General features: G+C 58.0%; 4 protein-coding genes across 7 annotated transcripts; 1 reads left to right on the forward strand and 3 right to left on the reverse strand.

Annotated features, from left to right (window-relative positions):
• The first annotated feature begins 283 nt into the window (after window positions 1-283).
• On the forward strand, window positions 284-1,783 carry SMIM12 (small integral membrane protein 12). The gene has a single exon (XM_072355513.1). It carries the CDS (start codon window positions 543-545, stop codon window positions 822-824), a length of 282 nt encoding a protein of 93 aa, XP_072211614.1. The 5' UTR covers window positions 284-542; the 3' UTR covers window positions 825-1,783.
• Window positions 1,784-6,462: 4,679 nt separating this feature from the next.
• GJA4 (gap junction protein alpha 4) lies at window positions 6,463-9,429 on the reverse strand. Of its 3 annotated transcripts, none has more exons than XM_072355358.1 (2): window positions 9,296-9,429; window positions 6,463-8,617 (listed from the first exon to the last, which is right to left on the reverse strand). In XM_072355358.1, exon 2 carries the CDS (start codon window positions 8,595-8,597, stop codon window positions 7,566-7,568), a length of 1,032 nt encoding a protein of 343 aa, XP_072211459.1. In that variant the 5' UTR covers window positions 8,598-8,617; window positions 9,296-9,429; the 3' UTR covers window positions 6,463-7,565. The 3 variants fall into 3 exon arrangements, with proteins under 3 accessions (XP_072211459.1, XP_072211457.1, XP_072211456.1); XM_072355356.1 differs by lacking the exon at window positions 9,296-9,429 and adding an exon at window positions 8,981-9,109; XM_072355355.1 differs by lacking the exon at window positions 9,296-9,429 and adding an exon at window positions 8,992-9,121 and having other exon boundaries at window positions 6,491-8,617.
• A 1,505-nt stretch (window positions 9,430-10,934) lies between these two features.
• On the reverse strand, window positions 10,935-14,759 carry GJB3 (gap junction protein beta 3). The gene is made up of 4 exons (XM_072355512.1): window positions 14,672-14,759; window positions 14,190-14,349; window positions 12,246-13,038; window positions 10,935-11,756 (listed from the first exon to the last, which is right to left on the reverse strand). Exons 3-4 carry the CDS (start codon window positions 13,001-13,003, stop codon window positions 11,741-11,743), a joined length of 774 nt encoding a protein of 257 aa, XP_072211613.1. The 5' UTR covers window positions 13,004-13,038; window positions 14,190-14,349; window positions 14,672-14,759; the 3' UTR covers window positions 10,935-11,740.
• Window positions 14,760-18,998: 4,239 nt separating this feature from the next.
• LOC140261747 (gap junction beta-5 protein-like) lies at window positions 18,999-21,550 on the reverse strand. Of its 2 annotated transcripts, none has more exons than XM_072355516.1 (2): window positions 21,238-21,550; window positions 18,999-20,088 (listed from the first exon to the last, which is right to left on the reverse strand). In XM_072355516.1, exon 2 carries the CDS (start codon window positions 20,062-20,064, stop codon window positions 19,189-19,191), a length of 876 nt encoding a protein of 291 aa, XP_072211617.1. In that variant the 5' UTR covers window positions 20,065-20,088; window positions 21,238-21,550; the 3' UTR covers window positions 18,999-19,188. The 2 variants fall into 2 exon arrangements, with proteins under 2 accessions (XP_072211617.1, XP_072211618.1); XM_072355517.1 differs by lacking the exon at window positions 21,238-21,550 and adding an exon at window positions 20,183-20,301.
• Between the last annotated feature and the right edge of the window lie 969 nt (window positions 21,551-22,519).

Consider the following 22,519-nt stretch of genomic DNA (forward strand, 5'->3'; position numbering starts at 1 on the left):
GGGTTGGGGGGGGGGTCCATGATAAGGAATCATACAGAACTATAGGGCTTGGATCTCTAAAGCTGCCCACAGCAGGTGACGGCTCTGCCTGGGATGGGAGTGGGCAGCAGAGGGGTACCCGCAGCGTGTCTCCCTGCACGGCTCTTTCTCCCACCCGCATCTCTTTGAGGGTCTCCCCCCGTCTCTCCCCTCCATCCCCCCCTCGCCCCCCGCCCGCTCTGCCCGCTCTGCCCGCTCTGCCCGCTCTGCCCGCTAGGTGGCAGCACACACCGCCGCGCGGCGCTCCGCCACCGGAAGTAGCGGCAGCGGCTCCGGCGGCGGCTGGGCCCGGCTGAGCGCGGCCCTCACGGAGCTCCGGGGCCGGCAGGCGGCCGCCCGACGCTCCGGGGCACCGCTGAGCGCTCCCCGCTGCCGTAGGCCGGCAGTGTAGGCCGCCGGGCTCCGGGTACCGCTGTGTAGGTCCGAGCGGGGCCCGCGGGGCTCGGCCGTCGTGGCGGGGCCTTCCTCTCTCGGTGCCCGCCGCGCCGCCGCTCCTCGTCGCCATGTGGTCCGTGCTGTGGACCGCCGTGCGCACACACGCGCCCTACGTCACCTTCCCCGTGGCCTTCGTGGTGGGGGCCGTGGGATACCACCTGGAGTGGTTCATCCGCGGCCCCAACCCGCCGCCGGCCGAGGAGGAGGAGAAAAGCATCTCGGAGAGGAGGGAGGACCGAAAGCTGCAGGAGATTGCGGGCAAGGACCTGACCAAGGTGGTGAGCCTGAAGGAGAAGTTGGAGTTTGCCCCTCGGGCTGTGCTGAACAGGAACCGGCCCGAGAAGAGTTAACGGAGCTGTTGGTGCGGCTGAAGCTGAGGACCCCCAGCCGGCCCTGGGCTGTGCACGGCAGCACCGTGCTGGGGGATCCTCTGTCACCTGCACAGCTCCGCCCAGACCCCGTCCTGCACCTGGCTGTGCTCAGGCTGTTCTCTGCTGCTGCACGTCACCCTCACTGGGCTCTGCAGACCTATCAGGGTCTGCCCACCCCATGAATGCCTCCAGGACTGGAGCCAGACTGTCCTCCACAGCTGATGGGGAATGGTTTGGAGATGGAATGTGTGAAACTCATCAGCTCTCAACTTATCCTTGCCCCAGCAACGCAAAACCCTCATGGCTTTATCTGCCACACGTGTCACTTTAGGTTTGGTTTCTTTGTGGACGTGGAAACAAAAGAGATTTGGTCTCTGCTGTACACTTGGACCTGAGCGATATGGGGTACGGACCTGCCCTCCTACTTCCATCTCTTCTTGCTCTCTGTGATCCCAGACTGGTTTGCTAGAGACCTCAGCACCTCCCCAACATGTTATCACCAGCAGAGCCTGAGTGCAGTGGGGACCTGGAAGCTTCTTCTGCACCATCCTGGGGCTCTGCAACACGGAGGTGGACCGAGGGAGGCAGACATCCTGGCCCTGCATCTATGGTGGAGCTGAGAGGCATAGAGAATGAGCACTCTTGCTTTGTACAGGCATGGCCAGATTAAACTTCTGTGAGTCCTGGGCCTCGGTGTTGTCTTCTGCATTGTCACCTGTCCGAAACCCTGACTCAGAGCATGTTTCTGCTCCTGGTGTTTTCAAGAGACCCCACTTGCCATGGCTGTGGGTGACGGTCAGAAGGGTGGAGGAGGCACTGAAACGCCAGCCTGTGTTGCTGTGTGCGTCCCTCCCAGCCCCCCTTGCCACATCACCGCTTCCCCTCAGCGCGCTTATCTAAACCAGAAGGGTGGTGACAGCACTAGGTGGGGGCCCAAGGGACAGAGGCAGGAATGTTCTGTGCCGGGGGGTGAGCGCTGGGGGACCTGAAACCAGGCCAGGGCCAGTGGTGTCCCCTCGAACCAAAGGAGTGTTACCAGCACAGTGGGATGAAACTCTGAGCAGGATCAGCCCCACTCTGTGCTGTTACTCTGCCTGCAGCATGGGGTTATCACTCTCTCCCAACTTGTTTTTCCCTGCTCAGGCAGTGAGCCTTCTCACCCTGCCCCAGCCTGGCCTTCCCCTCCCGGGGCCGATAAATCTGTTGTGTCTCCTGCAAAGCCCTGATGTCAGCAGCCAGTTCAGCGTTTTGCATTGCTCTGTCCTGCTTCCTTCTGCCCCGCTGACAGCTTTACTGCCCAGGCCATGTTTACCTCCAGACCTGCTCTCCTCGGGGCTGGCTTGCTGCCTGCTGGCTGAGCTCCCCACCAGGAACTCTCCGTCTGAGGCTGTTTGTGAGGGAACTGAGGCAGGCAGGGCCAGGAGGAGCTGCGTGTGCTGTATGATGACTGTGCTCAGCACTGCCTGGGCCAGAAGGTGCAGGAGGACTCGGGGCAATGCACCAAGCCCAGTCCTACTGTCACCCCGTGGTCTGGAGTTCATATGCCTCCCTGTCCCCCTTGCCGAGAGGCCCTTGTACTCGGTCTCTGCCTTTCCCAGCCCAGCTGGGAGTGATGCTGGGCTCGCTGTTGTGCTCTGGGGTGGGAACAAACCCTTCACTTCCCCCACCTGGGACCAGCTGGACCCAGCTTGGAAACCTCTTCCGAAATTCCTTTGTTCACCCCGCGACGGAGTGTCTCCCGTGGCTGTTTATAGCCCATTGATCTGCCTGTTCTCAAGCCCAGCAGGGCACAATTGAGCTTTGTTGGGGCTTTGCTGTGGCCCATTTCCTGCCCCCAAGCCCACACAGCCTCTCTGCTTGCTGAAACAATGTCTGGGGAAGGACGGGCCGCCGCCAGCATCTGTGTGGGTACCACGAACACCACGGCACATCCCCAAGCTCTGCAATCATCTGTACCTGCTACCTGCTACTGGTTAGTGCTTCCACAGTTGCAGCTGGTTTCTGCACCAGCAGAGCACTGGGGGTGAGCCATGAGCTCCCCAAGGCATTGGGGCTTTCTGCAGACCAGCCACAAACAGGGGGAAAGTGCCACAATTCTCCTAACCCCCTTGGTGCTGCAAACCCACCCTTCCTCCCATTGAATCTCAACAATGTGCTGCCTGGGAAGCACTCTCTGGACAAGAATAGGAGCCGGTGAGCACACAGGGCCAGGACAAACAGCCATGATGTCTCACTTGGAGCGAGAGGAAGCATTGCTGAATGCACCATTATGGTGAAAGTTGGCTTCCAGCTTTCCTGCACCACCCCTCATAGGCAAGACGTCGCTGTGGTCCAGCACAGGAGCTGCTGCTTTGTGGGAGGATGCTCTCCTTCATCAGCACAGGACCCTTTGAGGAAGTCCCTGTGGCAATGGGCCGTGCTCTGAGCAAGGATTAAATCCAGCGCTGCCTATTTGGGGTGTGCACTGTGCACAATGCCACGCAGCCAGGGCTCAACTCCTGAGACAGGGCTGCACAGTGTCTGTGTCTATTGGTGTCTCATAGGCATCTCATCCCTTTTCCCATAGCAAAGGTTCCCCAGACTGAGTGCTCAGAGTCTGCAGCAGCTACCATCCATGGGCTGGTGCCCAGATCAGAGGGCAGAGTGGCACCAGGGCCACTGTCTGTGCTGGAACTCTGTCCCTTCCAGACTCACAGTTTCCTCCCCACCAGCTCCAGGGGCAGCTGTGCTCCATGCAGAGCCATGCCCTGGTTGTGGCTGTGTTTGCTCCTGGGGGTCCCTCACCAGCAGGAACAGATTTTGGTTTCCGGAGGCAGGATGCAGGGATGGAGCCAGGCCGCTCTGCTGCCCTCCCCACATTGCTTCCCAGCTCACACTGCTTTAGGGGGGGAATGGAGACCCCAGAGCCCCCCCAGCTGCTCAGCACAGCTCAGCACACCTGGGCAGCTGCATCCGGTGAGCTCAGTGTGAGGACACATCAGCTGTGGGTCTGGGACTCTGTGACCATGTGGTGGCACCAGGGCTGCTCGGAGCAGCAGGGCTATGAGTGAGTGACGTGGCTCTGCAGAGCAGTGCAGGGACCCATGGGGACTCCCACTCACATTTCCTGTCCTGGAGCAGCACTGTCACCCCAGGGCACCCAGGACGTGCCGGCAGCCCCAAGATGCAGAGGTGTGCTCAGCCCAGAGGCGCTGGCTAACAAATGGTCTGTGTCCCCCAGTGTGTCCCTGCATTCCTTGGGGACCTCTGCTCCCTGCCCTGCTGAACCCAGGCTGTTTTCCCAGGCTCCCTTCTTGTCCTTTCCCAGTGTCTCAGTCCCTCTGCAGGACCCACAGTCCCACAGCATAGCCGCATTGCTGCTGCCTGCAAAAGCCCTGCAGCGCCTTTAGAGAAGACCGACTCCACTTTCAACAAGATCCAAGGCGTGGGACAGCAGCAGGGGACACGTCCCACTCAGTGTCACCACTTCATGCAGCCACAGCTCCCAGACCCCGTCCTGGGGTGGGCACAGGGGGTGCGGGTGCTGCTGCAGCCCCCATTGCCTGAGCACGAGGAAGCGGCTGGAGAGGAGCGACAATGTCAGGATGCGGGAAGTCATTGGGTCTATTGAGTGCATTTCCTCCTGCCTGTGGTTCTCACGCGGGGCTCGGGGGCCACATTGTCTGCTGTGCCCACGCGTGGAGGCCTAAATATAACCCTGCAGGGAGCTGCGTGGGGTTGGCTTTTCCCCCTTAGGCACTGGGCTGATAGGGGCAGGGTTGTGCCACGGTTTGGTCTTGCCATCGTGGCAGTGCTGGGGCTCAGAGGTGCATCATTGCTGTGGTCCCAGCTGGCATCGTCCTGCCCAGCCTCTGCCCTTCCTGCCTTCTCAGCTGCAGTTTTGCTCCTGCCGCCGCCGCCGCTCTTCCTGCGAGCAAGTCGGATTTAGCAGCTTGCTCTTTTCTCTGTGCTGGGAAAGCTTAAAAATAAACTCCTTGGTGCTCGGCCAGCTCCTTGAGCAGAGCCTGGGGATGGAATGGGCTGCAGCAGCCTGTGTGCTGCTCCTCTCTCCAGCCTGGGCTGCACTGTGCAGAGGAACCCAGCACAGGCTGGTGCTAACTGGTGGCCCTGGGACAGTGGTTAGTGTTTGAGCAATGGCCACAGCAGGGACTGGGGTCCTGGGCAACGTGTGGCTCCTGTAGGACCAGCTGAGCACCCCCAAACCCTTCCTGGATCAGGAGGTGCTCCGAGTGGACACCCAAAAGCTGTGCCCAAGGGACACCCCAGCCTGGGATCCCCGAGCTCCACATTGTTTGGGTGCACATCCCTCAGACAGTGCTCCTCCCTCTCCTTTTCTTTCACACCCTGAAGCCATCACATCACTCTCTTGGCACTCATTTTCTCCCAGGAGCTATGGGTGTAGGAACAGCAGCAAGTTACTGCTTGCACTCCATTAAAGCAAGTGGGACAGCGAGCACCATTCCCAGAAGGGGACCGGAGGGGGCTGTTTATTCAGGAGGCAACACAGAGGTGTGAGAAAGGCCCTCCATGTCTGTCCCGCCGCTATCTGGCCAAAAGGGCTCCTCCAGGCCAGCCAGCACGCTTATCAGCTGCTAACTTTTATTTGTCTTAGGGCCGCCCACCCGCCTTCAGGGGGTCCCACGCCTGCCCCATCCCTGTTGCTGCAGTGCAGGTGAGCTCTGGCTGTTGTTATTGGCACGTGCCAATGAAGGTCCCAGCGGCACAGGGTCACAGCAGCCACCATTGTCACAACAGGGGAACAATAGCAGTGTGCGGGGTCGTGTTGTTGCAGCACATGGGGGCACGTGTGGCCCCGCTGGCTGCTGGCTCCATCAAGGGGGCTTGCAGCCGTCTTGTTTTCCACCTTGCAGGGAAAAGCGTGATGCTCTCCTGGTGCCAACAAAAATATCAGCCTGGGACAGCGAGGAGAGCAAACTGCCTGGTGGTAAACAGTGCGGAGCTGCACCGTTCCCATTCCCACTGGCATTTCCTCCCTGCAGAGTATGGGGCTGCTGGGTTCTTGCTGGTGCCTGGGGGGAGCCAGCCAAGGGAAACCCCCTGGGAAGGACCCTGCAGAAGGTCTGTATGTCCTGGTGCCCTACAGCACCCCAGCATGGGGGTCTGGGGATGCTCTAGGGATGTGCTCCCATCCCCATGGAGGGAGGGAAGCCAGGGAGTGGCCTGGGCACAGCTGTGGCTCTGCACAGTGCCTCCCTCCCTGCTTCCTCTGGCAGAGATACAGCCCCGTATCACCCATATTTCATTGCCTGTGGGGTATTTTTAGCCTGTCCCACCCTCGCTGAAGAGGCCCTCAGCAAAGAGCAGCAGGCTCTGCCCTAGGCTCACGGCCTCCAGGGAAACCAAATAGGGCCCCGAGGCACATTGTGTGCCTTTATCTGAGGCTCACTTCCACCTATTATGCAGCAGCTCTGTGGCTTTTACTCTGCAGCAGAGCTGGGGCAGACAGATGAGAGGCCCTGCTGATGGGGGCACCCAAAATTCTGCTTTGCACTGCAATGACCCCATAATGGACCCTGCAGAGGCAGCAGGTGGGTTTGCACTTGCAGTGATGAACGGTATCACTAGAACCCACACTGCACCCATGCACACCTCAGCCTCACCAGCCATAGGACAGCAGCAAACCCCACTGGCCCAAACCCTCTGCACTGCTCCTCTAGCAGCCAGTGGCACAAACACACTCTCCACGCTGCACCTTTAATTCATCCAACTTTATTCGATGCAATACAGCGCTCAGTCCGGCAGGGAGGAAAAGGAAACAGAACAGAGGAGCAAAGCCCACACCCTGCGCTCATGCTCTGTGGCTGCACGTGGTCCATGAGCAGCAGATGGAGCAGGTTCCTGCAGCCCCTTCCATCTCACAGCTTTGGTGGGCAGCGGTCCATTCCTCTGCCCCATCACCAGCACTACAACCCACAGCAGGAGATGACTAGTGCAAAGTATTAAAAACAACGACCCCCTCAAACTGGTTACTGTTAGGCTAATTCCTCCCCAAAACCACTGGGCTCAAGGGCTGGAGGCCAGGGATGGATGTGGCTCTCTGGTCCCCCTGCACCACGGCACCTTTAAGGCAGAAAGCTCCGTGCTTGGGTCGGCACGTTAAAAATAACTTAAGAGACATCACATGGGAAAAGGTCCCAGGGACAGGACACAGGGGGGGTCCCGGGGCACTCAGGGCGATGGGGACGTGCTGTGTGACTAATGTCCCAGTGCAGGGTTAACCCCACTGTGGTCCATAGGGACAGGAGCAGCTCTGGCAGCAAAGCCCATCACAGAGCAGTGCCAGCTGTCTGCTGGGTCACAGGAAGGGGACACAGCCCACGGCCAGGACAAGAAGCTTCCCATGGTTTCACAGTGCTCCCAAACTGGCAGTGGGACTTCATCTTGTCTCAGGGTAAAGCTGCATGGACAGGACCCCTTGCCAGCCTGTTCCCAGCCCTGAGGATTTTCTCTCTTTCCCACAGTGATGCCAAGTCCCTCTGCCCTTCACATGCCATCCCAGCACAGCCCAGGGAAGTTTCCATGTAGTTTCCTTCCTTGCAGGGCCCATGGGGAAAACAGCAGAGAGCAGAGGTACTGCTTGGGGGCTGGTGAGTTTGTAAGCATCAGGTCCCAATAGCAGGCACCACATCCTTTGAAGTGGGCACAAGGAACAGTCCCCAGTCCAAGCACAAAGGGACCAGGGATGGCCCCAGTCTGGCCCTAGACATACTGCTTCTTGGATGCCGAGCTGCTGGGCCGGCTGCACAGCTTCTCCTCAGGGACTGGGGCATCTGGAGCCCTGGGGGCGTAGGGGTCCGAGAGGGGCCTGGTGCCGCTGCCCAATGCCAGGTTCTCCTCGTTGCGGAAGTTGGCCCAGTTCTGCTCACTGGAGAGCTTGTTGTAGGCCTGGTAGGGCGGCGTGTGGCTCTCGGCCATGGGCAGGAAGGGGTAATGCTTGGCTGGGTAGGGACCCGAGCCCATGTCATCAGCAAAGGCACCCTGGCTCGGACCAGCCGGCACCGGCACCTTCTTGATATTGCTGAGCAGGCTCTTGCAGCAGAGGTGAAAGAGCTCCAGGAGGTTGAGGATTAAGGAGATGAGGCCCATCACCAGCATGAAGATGATGAAGATGGTCTTCTCGGTAGGGCGGGAGATGAAGCAGTCCACCTGGTGCGGGCAGGGGTCCCTCTTGCACACGTAGCGCGGCACCATGGAGAAGCCATACAGGTACCACTGGCCAACAAGGAATCCTGCCTCAAAGATGCTCTTGCAGATCACACTGATGATGTACGTCCACATCAGCGCCCCTTGGATCTTGAGTCGCCCATCCTCTGTCATGTAGATCTTTGACATCTTCTTCTCTACAGCTGCCAACGCTTGCTCAATCTTTGGGTCCTTGCTGTGGATAGCCCGGAGCTCATTCTCCTGCTGTTTCAGCTTCTCCTCCTTCCGCGAGAGATAAACAACGTGGCCCAGGTAAATGAGGGTCGGGGTGCTGACAAAGAGGAACTGCAGCACCCAGTAACGGATGTGGGAGATGGGGAAGGCTTTGTCATAGCAGACGTTGGTGCAGCCGGGCTGCTTGGTGTTGCACACGAAGTCCGACTGCTCGTCCCCCCACACGGACTCACCAGCCAAACCCAGGATGAGGATACGGAAGATGAAGAGGACGGTGAGCCAGATCTTCCCGATCACAGTCGAGTGCTCCTGGACTTGGTCCAGCAGTTTCTCCAGGAATCCCCAGTCTCCCATCTTCTAGGAGCCTCGTGCCTCTGGCAGCAGAAGGAGGAGAGGGAGGATCGAGTCAATCCCGCATTCACACGCTGCATCCTTAAGCTTTCTCAGGACACAACCACTCTTCAGAAGGTCCCAGCAAACCCACTGTGAGGGCACGGCTGGCAGCTCGCAGCCTAAACTCACCCCTCCTATAACCCAGCTCCAACAAAGGGCAGCAAGCAGCACTGAGTACAGCTGCCACCCCAACACCCAGGCAGTGCCGTCCCCAAACTGAGTGCACAATCAAGTTGGAAAAGACCACCAAGCTCAGTTAGTCCAGCCTCGCTGCGGGACAATTCAACCCCAGCCCCAAATTGTTCCCCCATAGCCCCCAGCCTGGGGGTCCCAAAGCGACTCACTGCACACACACCAGGAACTCCTTGGGGGACCCTGGTTGTCCCAGCTGTAAGCTCTGCCGACCGGCCAGCCTGCCCCGCATTCCCCCTCATACCACAGCCCTGCAGCCCAGCTGGGAAAGAGGAAGCAGCCACAGCCCTGACTCCTAATTAACCCCTGCCAATTAAGCACAGCTGGACCGTTAAAGGAACACGTCTCCCGGTGGGATGGAGAAATGCCCCGAAGCAGAAAAGCGGGTGCGTGCAGAGCGCAGTGACCCCATCGCGAAGCAAAAAGCGATGCAGTGCCGGGGGTCCCGAGGGGTCTCACTCACTCACCGCCCGCCTGGCAGCGCCGGGCACGTCCCTTCTGCCTCGGGCCGTGCAGGGTGTGAGCGACAGGACCGGGCTGGGCTGCGGGGGCCGTGCGGGGCCCGGGGGAGCCGGAGGAGGAGCGCGGACAGGAAGCTGGGGCCGGGGCTTAGTGAAACACCGCAGGTGCGGGGAGCCGGGCCGGGGCCGCCCGCTCCCACCCCGTCGGGGCGGGCCGGGGGCGGTGGGGCCGCCAGCACCGCCCGGGAGGGCTCCCGGTGACGGCGGGAGGCGGGGAGAGAGAAGTTGTGCACGACCCAAACGCGAATCGTTGCCGGAGCCGTCCGTCGGAGTCAAAGCAACACGGGACGGGCGGGGGGAGAGGAGCCGGCGGGGGGTCGGCAGCTCCAGGGGGGAGACGGGGACAGAGAGCGGTGGGAATGGCCGTGCCCTGTTGTCCTGCGGGGAGAGCCCGGCGGCTGAGCGCCCGGCACCCGTTCAAAACCCCTCTGCAGCCGGGGACTGCCGCGAGGACATCAGACGGGAGACGCTCCGGCCCCGTACGGCCGTACCCGGAGGATGCTGCCCTCGGGACCGGTCCGTTCCTACGGGATTTGGGATATTTCGCTCCTCCGGGCGCTCGTGGAGCGAGGCCGTGCGCGGTGTGGGCGCTGGGTGGTGCTGGAGCCACATCGCAGGCTGAGCTTGGGCAAAGGCACGGAGCTGCGGCAGCCGTCGGGTTCGAACAGAGCCCGGCTGAGATAAGGGAGGGTTTGGGGACAGCGGGAGGTTGTGGGGTGGCACCGGGAGGCCGCGGTGTGGATGCCCTGAGTAGCTTTGCTCTTAGTGAGGGGACCGGAGTTGGGCTGATGCAGGAAAGCAGTGTACGTGAATGCTGATATTTTATGATGCACAGGGTTAAATCCTGCTGCTCAGGGGGACAGAACCCCCATTTGTGTTCCCCCAGCTGCAGTGGGATGGCACACAGCACAGGCTGCATGGGAGCGGCAGGACTTGGGCAATCCAAGCAGAAACTGGGCCAAGGAACTGCTGCCTCTCCCCACCAGGATGTGGCATTTTTTTCCTCACAGACAGGTCTGAGCAGAGGTGGAGCCAGAACAGCCTTATTACGTTTAATATAAATTAATTGCATTGGGTAACACCCACGTGTTGTGGCACCAGGTGTCCAGCACCCATCTCCCAGCCAGCTCACCAGGGTCACCACTTCCCCCTTCCCACCAGCCCGAAATTGAGCTGCTTCTGTGAGGTGTCCCCACTTGGCAACTCTCATGCAGACCCCACACTGGTTGCAGAGGCACATCCCTATCAGATACCTGTGATATCTGTCCTCTGGTGCAGGGTACCCAAGTCTGGCACCACAGATGGCACAAGTGACAAGGTGCTGAGCAGCAGAGATGTGTCACCGTGCCACATGGGCATCGTTGTCACTGCCTTTCAGTGCAGCACAAACCCCAGCCGTGGCATCACACGCTGCACTACGTGTGTGGATTTGGAAAAGCACGGGTTGAGCAGACCCTCTGCAAAGAGCTGCTTAGGGAGAGATTAAGTAGAAATCATTTCTATTTATTGTAATATTTATCAAGGTTTAGTAAATGATTGATGTTGATCTCGCCTTGATTTCCTTGGGGGCCAGCGTGCAGTTCTGGTGAATTAAAGTTTAACGAAGTGTGACAAGCAGGAGGGGAGGGGGCAGGCGGCCACCAGGCACGTGGCCAAGGGGCTGAACCCACCGGGGGCTCCTGAAGAACCAACACAAATCCATTCCTTCAGCCCTCACCTCCCCCCTGCCATTTCCAGCAAGCGGAGCAGATCCCGATGTCTACAATGAAACGTTTATTGACCCCTTGGATTCATTGCTAATGCCGTGAATGACACATCCGTCTGAGGCAAGGGGTGGGTGCAGAGGGAAGCAGCAGAGCCAGAAAAGCCACTTGGGCAGGACGTCAGCGAGGTACTTGCATGAGCAGAGAGGGAGAAGTTGTTCCTGCCCTTGTCATGGGCTAACTTGGCAGCACCGTATAATGGGCACCAGCAGCCCGTGCTGGGCACTGCTCGATGCAATTGTACCCAGCATAGGAGCAGCAGCACAGGAAGCCCAAGAGGAGCTGTTGGAGCCTCTGTCTGCTCCCTCCTGCTGCTCCCAGTCCCATGTGCCCTCCCAGCATAATGGCTTTCTCCCCACTGGGGGCAGCTTGGTGGCTGCTTAGCAGAGCTTGTGACTGGTGTCCTTGTGTCAGCACGATGTCCAAGTACCGCTGGGTGCAGCCAGCAGAGCTCAGGGGCTGCCCTTCCCTTACCTGCATCTTCTCAGGCACCCCACAGTCCTCTTTCAGGGGACTTCCTTGGGTTTAGTCATTTTTCAAAGGGATCGAATCTCCAGAGCTTGGGAACTTTGTAGGCTTGAAAAGCTCATGGTCCGAGGGGAAGGTGAGCTGGCTGGGACAAGGGAGGTCACAGCTCCTCTCCTCTGTGGAAAGAACAGACACTCTTAGTTACAGCCAAGCATGTTCCTGTTGCTGGGATGCCCTGGGGATGCGCCTGTGGTCATTAGTCCTGGCAGTTAGTCCACAGAGTCCCCATACCTCATGCTGTGGGTCCCTAAGGAGGTCTTGTCTGGTGGTGGGATGGGATCCCTCTGTGTTCCAGCTTGGTCTGTGCCCACCCTGTACCTGCCCCGTGCTGCAGAGGTCACAACCACCCCAGCCAATCATCACCACATCACTCACGTTCCCATGACATACAATTGCCCATGGAGACACCAAGGAGATTTCCCATGTATGTTTTTCCCTCCCCTACAGTCCCAGCTGAGGGCTCTGGTGGTGGTCAGCAATGGTGGTCACCTCCAGTGCAGCCATCCCTGGTGCAAACCAGAACCCTTCTCCCTCCCTCTTCCCCTTCCATGACCCCATCAGATGGAGGTCAGGATGGGAACCAAGGCCTTTAGGCTGCCACACACCTATTCAGGGCCTTGTTCTCCCTCTCCTCTGCCTTGAGGTGGCACTGGCAAGTGGAGGCTTTGCTGTAGCTCATAGAACGCTTGATGGTCTTCTTCCACTTGAGCGTGCTCCGGACAACCCGCTTGAAGATGAGGTAGAAGATCTCACAGACAGTGAGAACGATGCAGATGGAAGAAGCCCCGACCATGAAATAAGTGAAGACTCTCTTCTCGGTTGGCCGAGCGATGTAGCAGTCTACAGTGTTGGGACAGGGCTCCACATTGGTGCACTTGACCAGCCGTGGCAAGTCAAAGCTGTCCCACATCTTGTGGAGGAGGTAGAGGAACAGGATTTCTATGATGAGCTTGAAGAAGAGGCTGAGCAGGTAGGTCCACCACAGCCCACCGTGCTTTTTGCCTGTGTTGCTGTACAGCTTGGGGCAATTCTCCCCATTCTTCTCCCTGTTCTTTTTCTCGCGGTCCTCCCGGTAAGCCACGTGCATGATGACCAGCAGGGAGGGACAAGTGACAAAGATGAGCTGCAGAGCCCACAGGCGGATGTGGGAGATGGGGAAGAAGTGGTCATAGCAGACGTTGGTGCAGCCTGGCTGGCGTGTATTGCAGTCAAAGTCCTTCTGCTCATCCCCCCAGACACGCTCGGCTGCCACCACGTAGACCAGGACACGGAAGACAAAGACCACGGAGAGCCAGATGCGACCAAAGGCAGTGGAATATTTGTTGACCCCACTGAGCAGCCCCTGCAGTGTTTTCCAATCCATGGTGAGCGGTGATGGCTGCAGCCAGAATCAGACACCTGGAGAAACATCGATGGGTGGGGAGATTCAATAGGACATAGCAGCAGGGCAGATCATCTCCTGCAGCACTGCGGTGCTGTATGGACCCTCCTAACCCAGCTGACCTCCTGAACCTCTCCCATCCATCACTCTCAGCTGGGGATGGAACATGATGGCCTTAAAGCACAGCCTGGGCTGATGGAGACATGGCTGACCCTGTGTTCTCACAGCAGTGTTCAGAGGTGATTCAGCCCTTCCAAGCTTCCCCCTCTTGGAGCCTTTGCCATAAGAGAAGAGCTACCTGGTGTACTCTTGCCTACCACAGTCCCCAACTGCACACATTGGTATAAATGGGCAACAAAATCTCCTGGATAAACAGAGAGGCTGCGCCCTGGGAGGATGTCGGGGCTGCATGACGTGCTGGGTATTGCAGCAGAGCAAACCCTTCAGTGAAGAGCAGCCTTGTGACCTGGCAGCACCCCTGGAATGGGGGCAGGAGGGGACCTTGCTGCATATTTCCATCCCCCCCCCTTCCGTGCCCAAAGGAACACGTGCTGCTGGCCACCGCAGTGCATTGCCAGGCCCTGTTTGGGCTGCTGGGTGCTCACGCATCAACCCAAATGGGTGACTACTCAAGACATGTCACTTCATGTGCTGAGACACATCAGAGCTGTGGTATGATGGAAGGGAGGCTTTGGGGAGCCCGTGGCCACCGTTAATCACCTAGCGGGTGAATCTCCCCAGCAGGACCAGGCTGGCAGGGCTCCCCATAGGGTACAGCACCAGGTGTGTGTGGTTTCCACTCCTCCAGCCCCAGGCTTACCTCTCCAGGAATTCACATCCATCACTCCCCTGCATGCTCTGCACAGCCCTGGGGCTGTGGGAGTGCTGGGCAGCCCCTGTGCACATCCATGTTTTGGTGACTGATGGGATCTGGATCATTAGGGGGTGTCAGGCTCTGACTGTCCATCCCAGCCCCACTCAGGCATTCGGGGGGGGGGGGGGCAGAAACACTGATAGTGAGAACCCATGTGTGTCACCCTGGCTGTCACTCCTCTGCCAGGTTCCAGTGCAGATGCTCCCCAGTATCACCGTCCCCATCATTCCCACACCCCACATCCCCACGCTGAACAAGCTCTACCTGTACCAACCCAGCACCTTTGAGACATACCTGCAAGAGGCTCCAGTTCTGTCCCTGCTCACCGAGGGCTGCAGGGTGGGAAGATCCCAGTTTTGGGCATGGCTGGCAACACGATCACAGCGCAGTGTTCGGGATCCCCTCACCGCTTGGTTCTATGTGAGGTGGCACCTTGGTTCTACGTGTCCTGGGGCTGTGCGGAAGGAAAAGATCCTCAAGTTCTTCCCTGAGCTCAAAGAGCTGCTGGAGAGCCCAGCCCTGCTGGGGTATGAGCAAGCCCAGCACTTCCTCCCAGCCCTTCCTACACATCTGCTGTGAGATCAGGAGCAGGGAGCTGCCACGTACCCATCCTTTCTTCACTCCAGCTGAGTGAAGCCTGGAGCCCAGAACTGCTGCATACCCCACAAGGACCTTTCATCATCTCCCCCGACAGCCACCTGCAAATCCCCCATGTCCCCATCCCTGGGGTTCTATGGGCAATGCTGTGCAGCCCCCCCCCAACACCCAGCACTCACCTCAGCCTGGTGCCGCTCCTGTCCATGTGTCTGCAGTGGGGCAGGAAGGGAGCTGAGCTGGGAGCCAAACACCACGCCCCGTGTTGTGCAAGCCCCGCGGCTCAGTGATGCTGGCTGATGGCCAGAGGCAGCTCCAGGTGTGCTGGGCTCTGCCTCCTGCAAAGCACCCAGAGCCGCTGCGTGCCAACCTGCTGCGTCACCCCCAGGTCCTGCCCTGTGTGGGTGCAGGGTGGCTCCCATCTGGAGTGCAAACGTAGCAGAGCTAGCAGCAGGGATGGGGTGGTTGTGCCCCCTCATTGCCCTGTGCTGTGGGTGTACACACCATGCACAGCCCCATGGATCACGCCCGTGGGGTCCTGACATGGCATCAGGGTTCCCAACTTCAACCACTGCAGTACAGCACAGCAGCCAGAGCTGTGACACCCACAGCCCCTTAGCACTGCAGGATCCATCCCACCTCATCCAGCACAGCCCACAGCAGCTCTGAAAACTCCCACCCCAACCCTGCGCTGGGTCTGGGCATCTCTGGGATCAGGAAAGCCCATTCCTGGCTGCATGTTCTGCAGCACTCCTGTGTGCTCGGGTCCCAATTGCAGTGTGTCATGATGGGAAGGTTTGTTCTGTTCCAAGTAACTGGGTGAGTCTGGCAAACAGCTCGGCGTGGTTATTGTCTGTGCACATGCACATACACGCTTGGGTTGAACAACAAAGGCAGGTCAAATCCTGCAGCAGGAGCAATAGGGACAGATTCCTTCACCAGAAACAACAGCGATTCCTCCAGGTGATGCTCTGTGCCCTGGGGGCTCTGAGCATTAAACCCAGCAACAGACCCAGCCCAGTGCTGATGGAGTTCTCACTGTCAGCCCCATCCACACCCGGAGTGAGCCCAGCAACAGCAACAGTTGTTAAGAGTCACAAGTTATACAATTATGACCCATTTCTAATACAATTTGCCTTACTAATACTTTGGCAACAGAACATAAGTATCTCCAACCTACAGCGCCCCACAGACACCGCCCCACTCTAGGTGCTGCTGGGTGAGATCTTTCCCAACACAAAACACCAACCAGGCAGCATGACCGTGCCCTGCTGACCGCATCCTGCCCCATCCTCATGGGACCCAGAACGCATCCCTCAGTGGGCAACACCCCTGTCCCATGGGATGCTGGGTCAGACCCTCCCTGTGTGGGCAGCCAAGTGTCACCGAGCGTCCCTGCTCCACCTCAGCCCCATTTCACGCCTCTGCCAACGTGGCCGGGGTAGGATTGCATTTCCTCTTGCCTGTGGTTTGCTGGCCCTGTGGTTCCTGCTGGCACCACTCCGTCACTGCGCAGCTTTGGGGCCCCCAGGGCACGGTGCTGGGACCCCTCCCTGTGCAGGGCATGGCTGGTGCTCACCATGCTGTGCTCGTGGCACACAAGGAGCCTCTCCCTGAGGCGATGGAGCCTTGCTGCATTTTTGCACTCCAGGTCAAGAAGAGTTGGTGCTGTTCCAAGCTGGGGGCACAGTGGAGAGCTGGAGAGCTCAAGTGAAACCTTGCGTGGTTCCCAGGCATCTCTCATGTTCTGCTCAATGCAAACACAGCAGTTCCCAGTGCCAAATCCAGGCCCTCCCTGTTTCTTTCCCCCCTGTTCTCTCGAATGGAAAGAAGGGGAAGTGGGACCTGGGGTGATGCTATGCCAGGCATTGACCTCCCTGCTATAAGCAAAGCCGGGGCCTCTGGAGCCCTTCCCTGGCCCTGGGCACCTATCAGCAGGATCAGGAATTTGAGCTATTTTGTAGCGAGCCATGAGATGTGGCAGGAATCTGGGGGCTGTGGCCTAAGAGATAGAAAAAGCAAAGGGAGGAGACCAAAAGCCGCCCCAGCTGGTCTGGTTTGCTCCCCAGGCAGCAAGAAAACCTGTGGTCCCAGCAGCCCCTCCGCTGCAGCTGGGGCTGTTCAGCAGGGGCTGTGTGCCCTGCAGCTCTGACACTGTCATGGGGAGAAAGTTCAGTGCCTTTTGACATGGGCAGAAGTTTTTGCCTGCAGCAGTTGGGTGGGGAAGGAACACAGCCCCGTGTTGTGCTGTGCTCCGCTGGGTATTTGGGCAGCCACACCAAGAGCATACCTCCCATCTGCAGCTCTGCTTGGCTTTTGGACTGTGCTTTTTCCTTAGCAAGAAGCAGCCTCAATCTATGAATTCATGCCCACGTGGGAGTGGGACGCTTGGAGTCCCCCCCAGATCCATCGGCATCCCTGGGAATACCCCATCCTGCAATCAGCACAACGTGACCTCAAAAAGCACTTAGTGACTTCCAGTGTGCTGACCCGGGGGCCTCCATTAGGAAGCAATCGAGCTGCAGAGCACGCATCCTCCAAACAGCAGCGGAAAAAAAAAACAGATCTCAAAGTCTCCTTAAAAGAATCTTCAATGGGGTTTGCAAGGCAGAGGTGCAGGGTCACGCAGTGGGGCCGGGTCTTGGCACTGCCTTTGATCCATCCCAGCCCTGACCTCACTGCAGTGTGGGAATTGCCGGGGGCGTGGGAGTGGGGAAATGGCCATAAATCAGAGGTTTTGTCCTCAATTCCCAGCAACCAGGAGCATTTCTGACAGTGACCCTGCTGGGAAGGATGGGCAGCCCCAAGTGGCACTCGAATCCCTTTGCATCCCCAGCTGGGCTGGCATTGGCAATGCTTTAGTTTTAAATGCTGCCTTCCATAAATTCAGGGGGCTTCTGGGCATCCCTCGCAGTAGAGCAGTCCCTGGGTGATGATGATGCAAATACTCAGCCTTTATGATAACATCCCCTGACACCACGTGCTCTGTGCCCCACGGAGGCACCACTGTCCCCCATTCCCAATCTCTGCATCAATCTCAGCTCCCTTTGGTGTAGAGCACAGACACACAGCTGAAGGAACAAGATAACTACACTGATGCCCCACCAGCCACAGCCAAACCCCAGCGTGGATGGTGCAAGGTTTTGCAGAGCTGCTGCAATGCTTGCTCCAGGCGAGATAACGCAGCACAACAACAGCAGCACCTGGACAGTCAGGTCCTGCACTCAGTGACTGCTGCTTTGATGGATGGAAGTGGGGCAGGGATGTTTGGATGTGGGCTGAGCTGGATGTGTCCCATCCCTGCAGAGATTATGGCTTTCAGCTGGGGGACGCCTCTGGCTTTTGCTCTTAGGGGACAGCCTTGATCAGCAGCAGGCAACCATGCTGCAAATCAAACAGCCCAGCCCTGCGCTCCAAAGAAGAGGTGAGGGCTTAGCACAAGGAGCAGCTTGAATCCTCTGCTGCTGAAGATCTCAGCAAGGAACATTATCCAGCAAAGAGAAGACAAGAGATCAAACCAGCTTCACTTAAAAGAGATGGGGGGAATCTACACCTATGTACCACCTGCCACCATCACCCAAGGGTGTCCAAACTCACCGCTGTTTGTGCCAGGTGCCAACAGAGTCCTGGGAGGCAGAGACACCCCCCCCTGTGCTCCTCCATCACCCCCATCCTTATGGGGTGGCCCCACACATCATCCCCATGGGGAAACCCAGCATCTGCCACCCCCAGCACATCAGAGCTCAGCTCTGCAGAGCTGTAGGCTCAGGTTAATGGGCTCAGGTTAATGAGCTCAGACCTGCTGCAAAGTGGAAGCAGCTGCACAGAGAGGTGGCCGAGCAGAGCCCTGCACTGCAGGGCTGGGCAGGGGGGGGCCCCATGTGCCTTTTCTCTGCAGCAAACACAGCAAGTGCTGGGGCTTTCTGTGCACACGGAAATAATAATTGCACCCTCTAAATACAGCGAAACCAGTAACAGATCGAGCCGCTTGTTCAATGTTAATGTTACTTATGAGTGCATTTGCCATGAAATTATTGTTAATTATTCATTCCAGCTAATGTTCAGTTACTGTTGATGGCCTTAGAAATTGCAGAGCAGCCTGAGTCACGGCAGAACGCGACATATTACAGCAATAAACGAGATCATACTCTGCCATTTAATGTTATTGTTTAATCAATGGCTGGGGTGTTTTTCCTCTCCTTTATTTGGCTGCTTTGCTCGGGTATTTTTCTCCAGCCCACAGCAGGCTCCTCACCCTTGTGCTTTGTGGCTGTACCAAGGGCAGCATCACTGACAACCAGCTCCAGAGCTGCTCGGTGCCTTTCCAGGGGCAGCAGAGCCCTCGTGTCCCTCTTGGCATGAGATCTCCCCTGCAGTTTTGTGCCCCAAAAGCAGGAGAACATCACTTAGAGACAGAAATATTTATTCGCTGCCAAGATAGACCCGTAACCCACCAAGGCACTGAGCTGAGGCAGGCTCAATGCATGGCACAGAGCTGCTTGCCCCTCGCCTTGTGCTCCCCTCTGGCTCATCTCGCAGCACCTGCTCTTACCCTAAATCCACCAGAATGATGCAAACTGGAGGAGGGGAGAGGCTGAGCCCCATCTCCATAGTTGAGCCACCCCAGTGCTCCCAAGATGAGGACTTGGGATGGTCCCATCTGGAGTAGGATCTTGGTAGCCACAGCGCTCCGGCAACCCTAGGAAGGAGTCTTCTCCTGCTCAGGCAGTGTGGTGGGGATGGAGGTTGTAGGGATGGAGGCTGCGGGGATGGAGGCTGCAGGAATAGAGGTTGTAGGGATGGAAGCACTGGGGATGGAGGCTGTGGGGGCTTTGTATCCCACCCCATGGAACACCTGTCCCGCTGTGCTTGCAGTCTCGGCACAGTCATGGCTGTGCTGGTGGCTCTCCCCAGTGCTGGCCTGCAGGCGCTCCCGACACCGCTTGCCGATCAGGTAGGCAGCCTCCACCACGCTGAGCACGATGCAGATGCAGGTGGTGACTACCATGAAGAGGGTGAATATAGTCTTCTCGGTGGGCCGGGAGATGAAGCAGTCCACGACGTTGGGGCAGGGGGGCAGCTGGCACTTCACCAAGCGGGGCAGGGTGTAGTTCCTGTAGAAGTGGTAGAAGATGTAGAGGAAAACCATGTCCACAGCAGCCTTGACAATGAGGCTGAACAGGTACGTCCACCACAGCCCACCTCGCTTCTTGCCGGGGTTGGGGAAGCGGGAGCGATAGCTTTCCCCCCGCTTGGCACGGTGCTGCTGTGCCTTGGCCTCCCGGTAAGCCACGTGCATGATGACCAGCAGAGAGGGACAGGTGACCAGGATGAGCTGCAGAGCCCACAGGCGGATGTGGGAGACGGGGAAGAAGTGGTCGTAGCAGACGTTGGTGCAGCCTGGCTGCCGTGTGTTGCAATCAAAGTCTTTGTGGTCATCGCTCCAGACGCGCTCAGCTGCCACCACGTAGACCAGAAGGCGGAAGATGAAGACGAGGGAGAGCCAAATGCGGCCGAAGGCTGTGGAGTATTTGTTGACCCCACTGAGCAGCCCCTCGAACACCGACCAGTTCATGGTCTCCCGGTCCTGTTAGCTGCTCTGGAAAGAGAGAGGAGACACAATGAAGTGCTGTCTCTGGCAGCACCAGGAGGTCCCCACCTGTACGCCCCACGGCACTGAGCCATACTCCCACCTGGGTGCCCTCAGGGACAGCCACCACTCTTTGCTCACACTGAAGTATCCTCTGCTAAACGCCGTCCCCACCTGTGGGGTCTGGGGACCCAGCAGAGCTTCAGGAGCAGCATCCTCCGGCCACTGCTCACCGCAATCTGAGCCCGGCTCAGCCTGTCCCCATCCCACACCACCCTCCCCATTTCTCACCTCATCACCCAGGTATTTGTTATTATTTTTCTTACACTACCAGACCTGGCACAACAAATAGGAGCAGGCCGGGGTGTGACTCATCCAGCAGCTCCGTGGCTCCACCACTGTGTCCTCTCCCATTGCTGGAATCCAACATCTCCTCCACTCCCCCCACCTCAAAGCACAGGAGGAGCCTGACATCAACTCAGCAGTGCTGCCCACACACCAGGGCAGGCAGCTCCTGTGAGCTGCTTTGGCACAGAATAGCATGGCCTGGCACGGCATGGCACAGCACGGCATGGCATGGTATGGCACATTCATGCAGTGGGCTTGGAGGGGATGCTCAGCCCCAGGCAATGCAGAGTTGTTGCTCTAGGGCTGAGTGCCCACCATCACTAGTTGGCATCAGCTCAGCCCATTCCATCCCCAGGACCTGGAGCAGTTCTGTTTGACCCTGGCTTGCATCGAGCCTGATAAACGTATCCCACATGGAAGGGCACAATTCCCAGTGCTGCTTTTCGGACCAACTCTCATTATAAATCTCCTTCATTTATCAACAAAACAATATTTCCCTTTGCTGGCAGAGCATCACAGGCTCCACTGCTCTGTGCAGTCTATGCTACCCTCCCACTGCTCCCTGTGCCCCATACCCCCCATGGGAGCCAGAGCTCCCTGCATCCCCCATGGGGTTGGCTGCAGGTACGGATGCAGGACTGGGGACACACAACACCACCCATATTTTTTTACCTTTCCCAAGCAAGCTGACAGCAGCAGCCCAGGGTGCGCATTCACGCTGCAGTGTGGGGCTCAGCTGCGTGCACCCACAGTGAGAGAATTCCCCATTCCACACCACCAGAGCTCCCAGCACCCGGGGTTCCCCCTTACCTGGGGACTTCCCGCAGAGGCCAGGTCGGTGCTCACTGGGTAGGAGTGCATTGCAGGGTGTGCTGGGTTGTGAGTCATCACAAGGCTCCTGGGAGTGAGGAGGAGATTCCCAGGGGGCAGGGGTTGGCTTCAAGGCAGATCCCTGCCTGCACTGCAGGAAGGGCTGTACCACTGCAGGGATGTGCTCAGGGTGCCTGGCTGTCCTGGGTACAATGGGGTGTCCCAGTAGAGTGGGTGCTGCTGTTCCACCACGTGGTCCCTACTGCCGTCCCACACCTTCTCTTGCTTGGACTCTCAGGGACTGCCCCAAAGTCCTCCCTAGATGGGAACCCCATCCCACAGCAGTGCAAGGGCTGCCTGGGTGCTGTAGCACAGTGTCCCATAGTGCCATAGCACAGGTAGGGCTGACACCATTTGAAGAGCAAATAGATGTATAGATGTTTCATTTGCAATTCTGCTGCATGTAAAAAAAAAGAAATAAATGTAGAGAAACAAATCTAAACAGCTGTAAAGTAAATTACCACTGTTTGCTGATGGCTCCAGGGAAGAGTTCTGCAGTTTGAAATCAAACAAGCCCTTTTCTGTTTTAAATCGTCAGAGTGACAGCTGTGACGGGAGGGGGGTTTCCAGGTTCCCCTTTAGTGATGGAGTCAATCTAAATGGGCTCTCACAGCTTGGCACTGCGGGGCCCATGTCATCCTTTATTGGGGTACACTAGGGCTATGTGTGCTCCCCGCTGCCTCTTCCCACTTCCATTGACCAAGCAGTTTAGACTTGCAGAGGCACAGAGGTGCCAGAGGCTGCACCCTGCCCATGGGGAGCAGCTCACCCAGGCGGGTCAGCACACACAGGTGTGTTAATGGCAGCACTCCGTCTTGCAGGAAAAAGCCCCATTAGTCCACTTTCACTACAACGTGAAATATTAATAATGCTTTGCATTTATATAGCGTCATTCATCTCGGAGTCACTCGCCAAGCTCCTGACATGAATCACACCGCAGAGTGAGCTCTGCAGGGAGGTGAGTGAATGGGGCTGTGCCCGTTTCCTTGCTGCACACGCAGCCCTTCTCCAGCCCTGTGCAGCTCTCCAGCTTTGTGGGGCTCCTCGGTGCGTCCTTTTGCTGCCTGGGTTTTTTTGTTTGAAAAGCTTGATTCTTTTTTATTCTAGTTTTTATTTAGTGAAGTCAAGCTGGAGTGGTGAGGAGGGGCTGCTGCATCGGGGCTGCTGGGGAACCCACAGCAAAGGAGCATCCCCAACACAACCAGAGTGTTCCTCCTGCTCA

Source organism: Excalfactoria chinensis, chromosome 22, assembly GCF_039878825.1.
Source record: "Excalfactoria chinensis isolate bCotChi1 chromosome 22, bCotChi1.hap2, whole genome shotgun sequence".
In the NCBI taxonomy this organism is placed as follows: Eukaryota; Metazoa; Chordata; class Aves; order Galliformes; family Phasianidae; genus Excalfactoria; species Excalfactoria chinensis.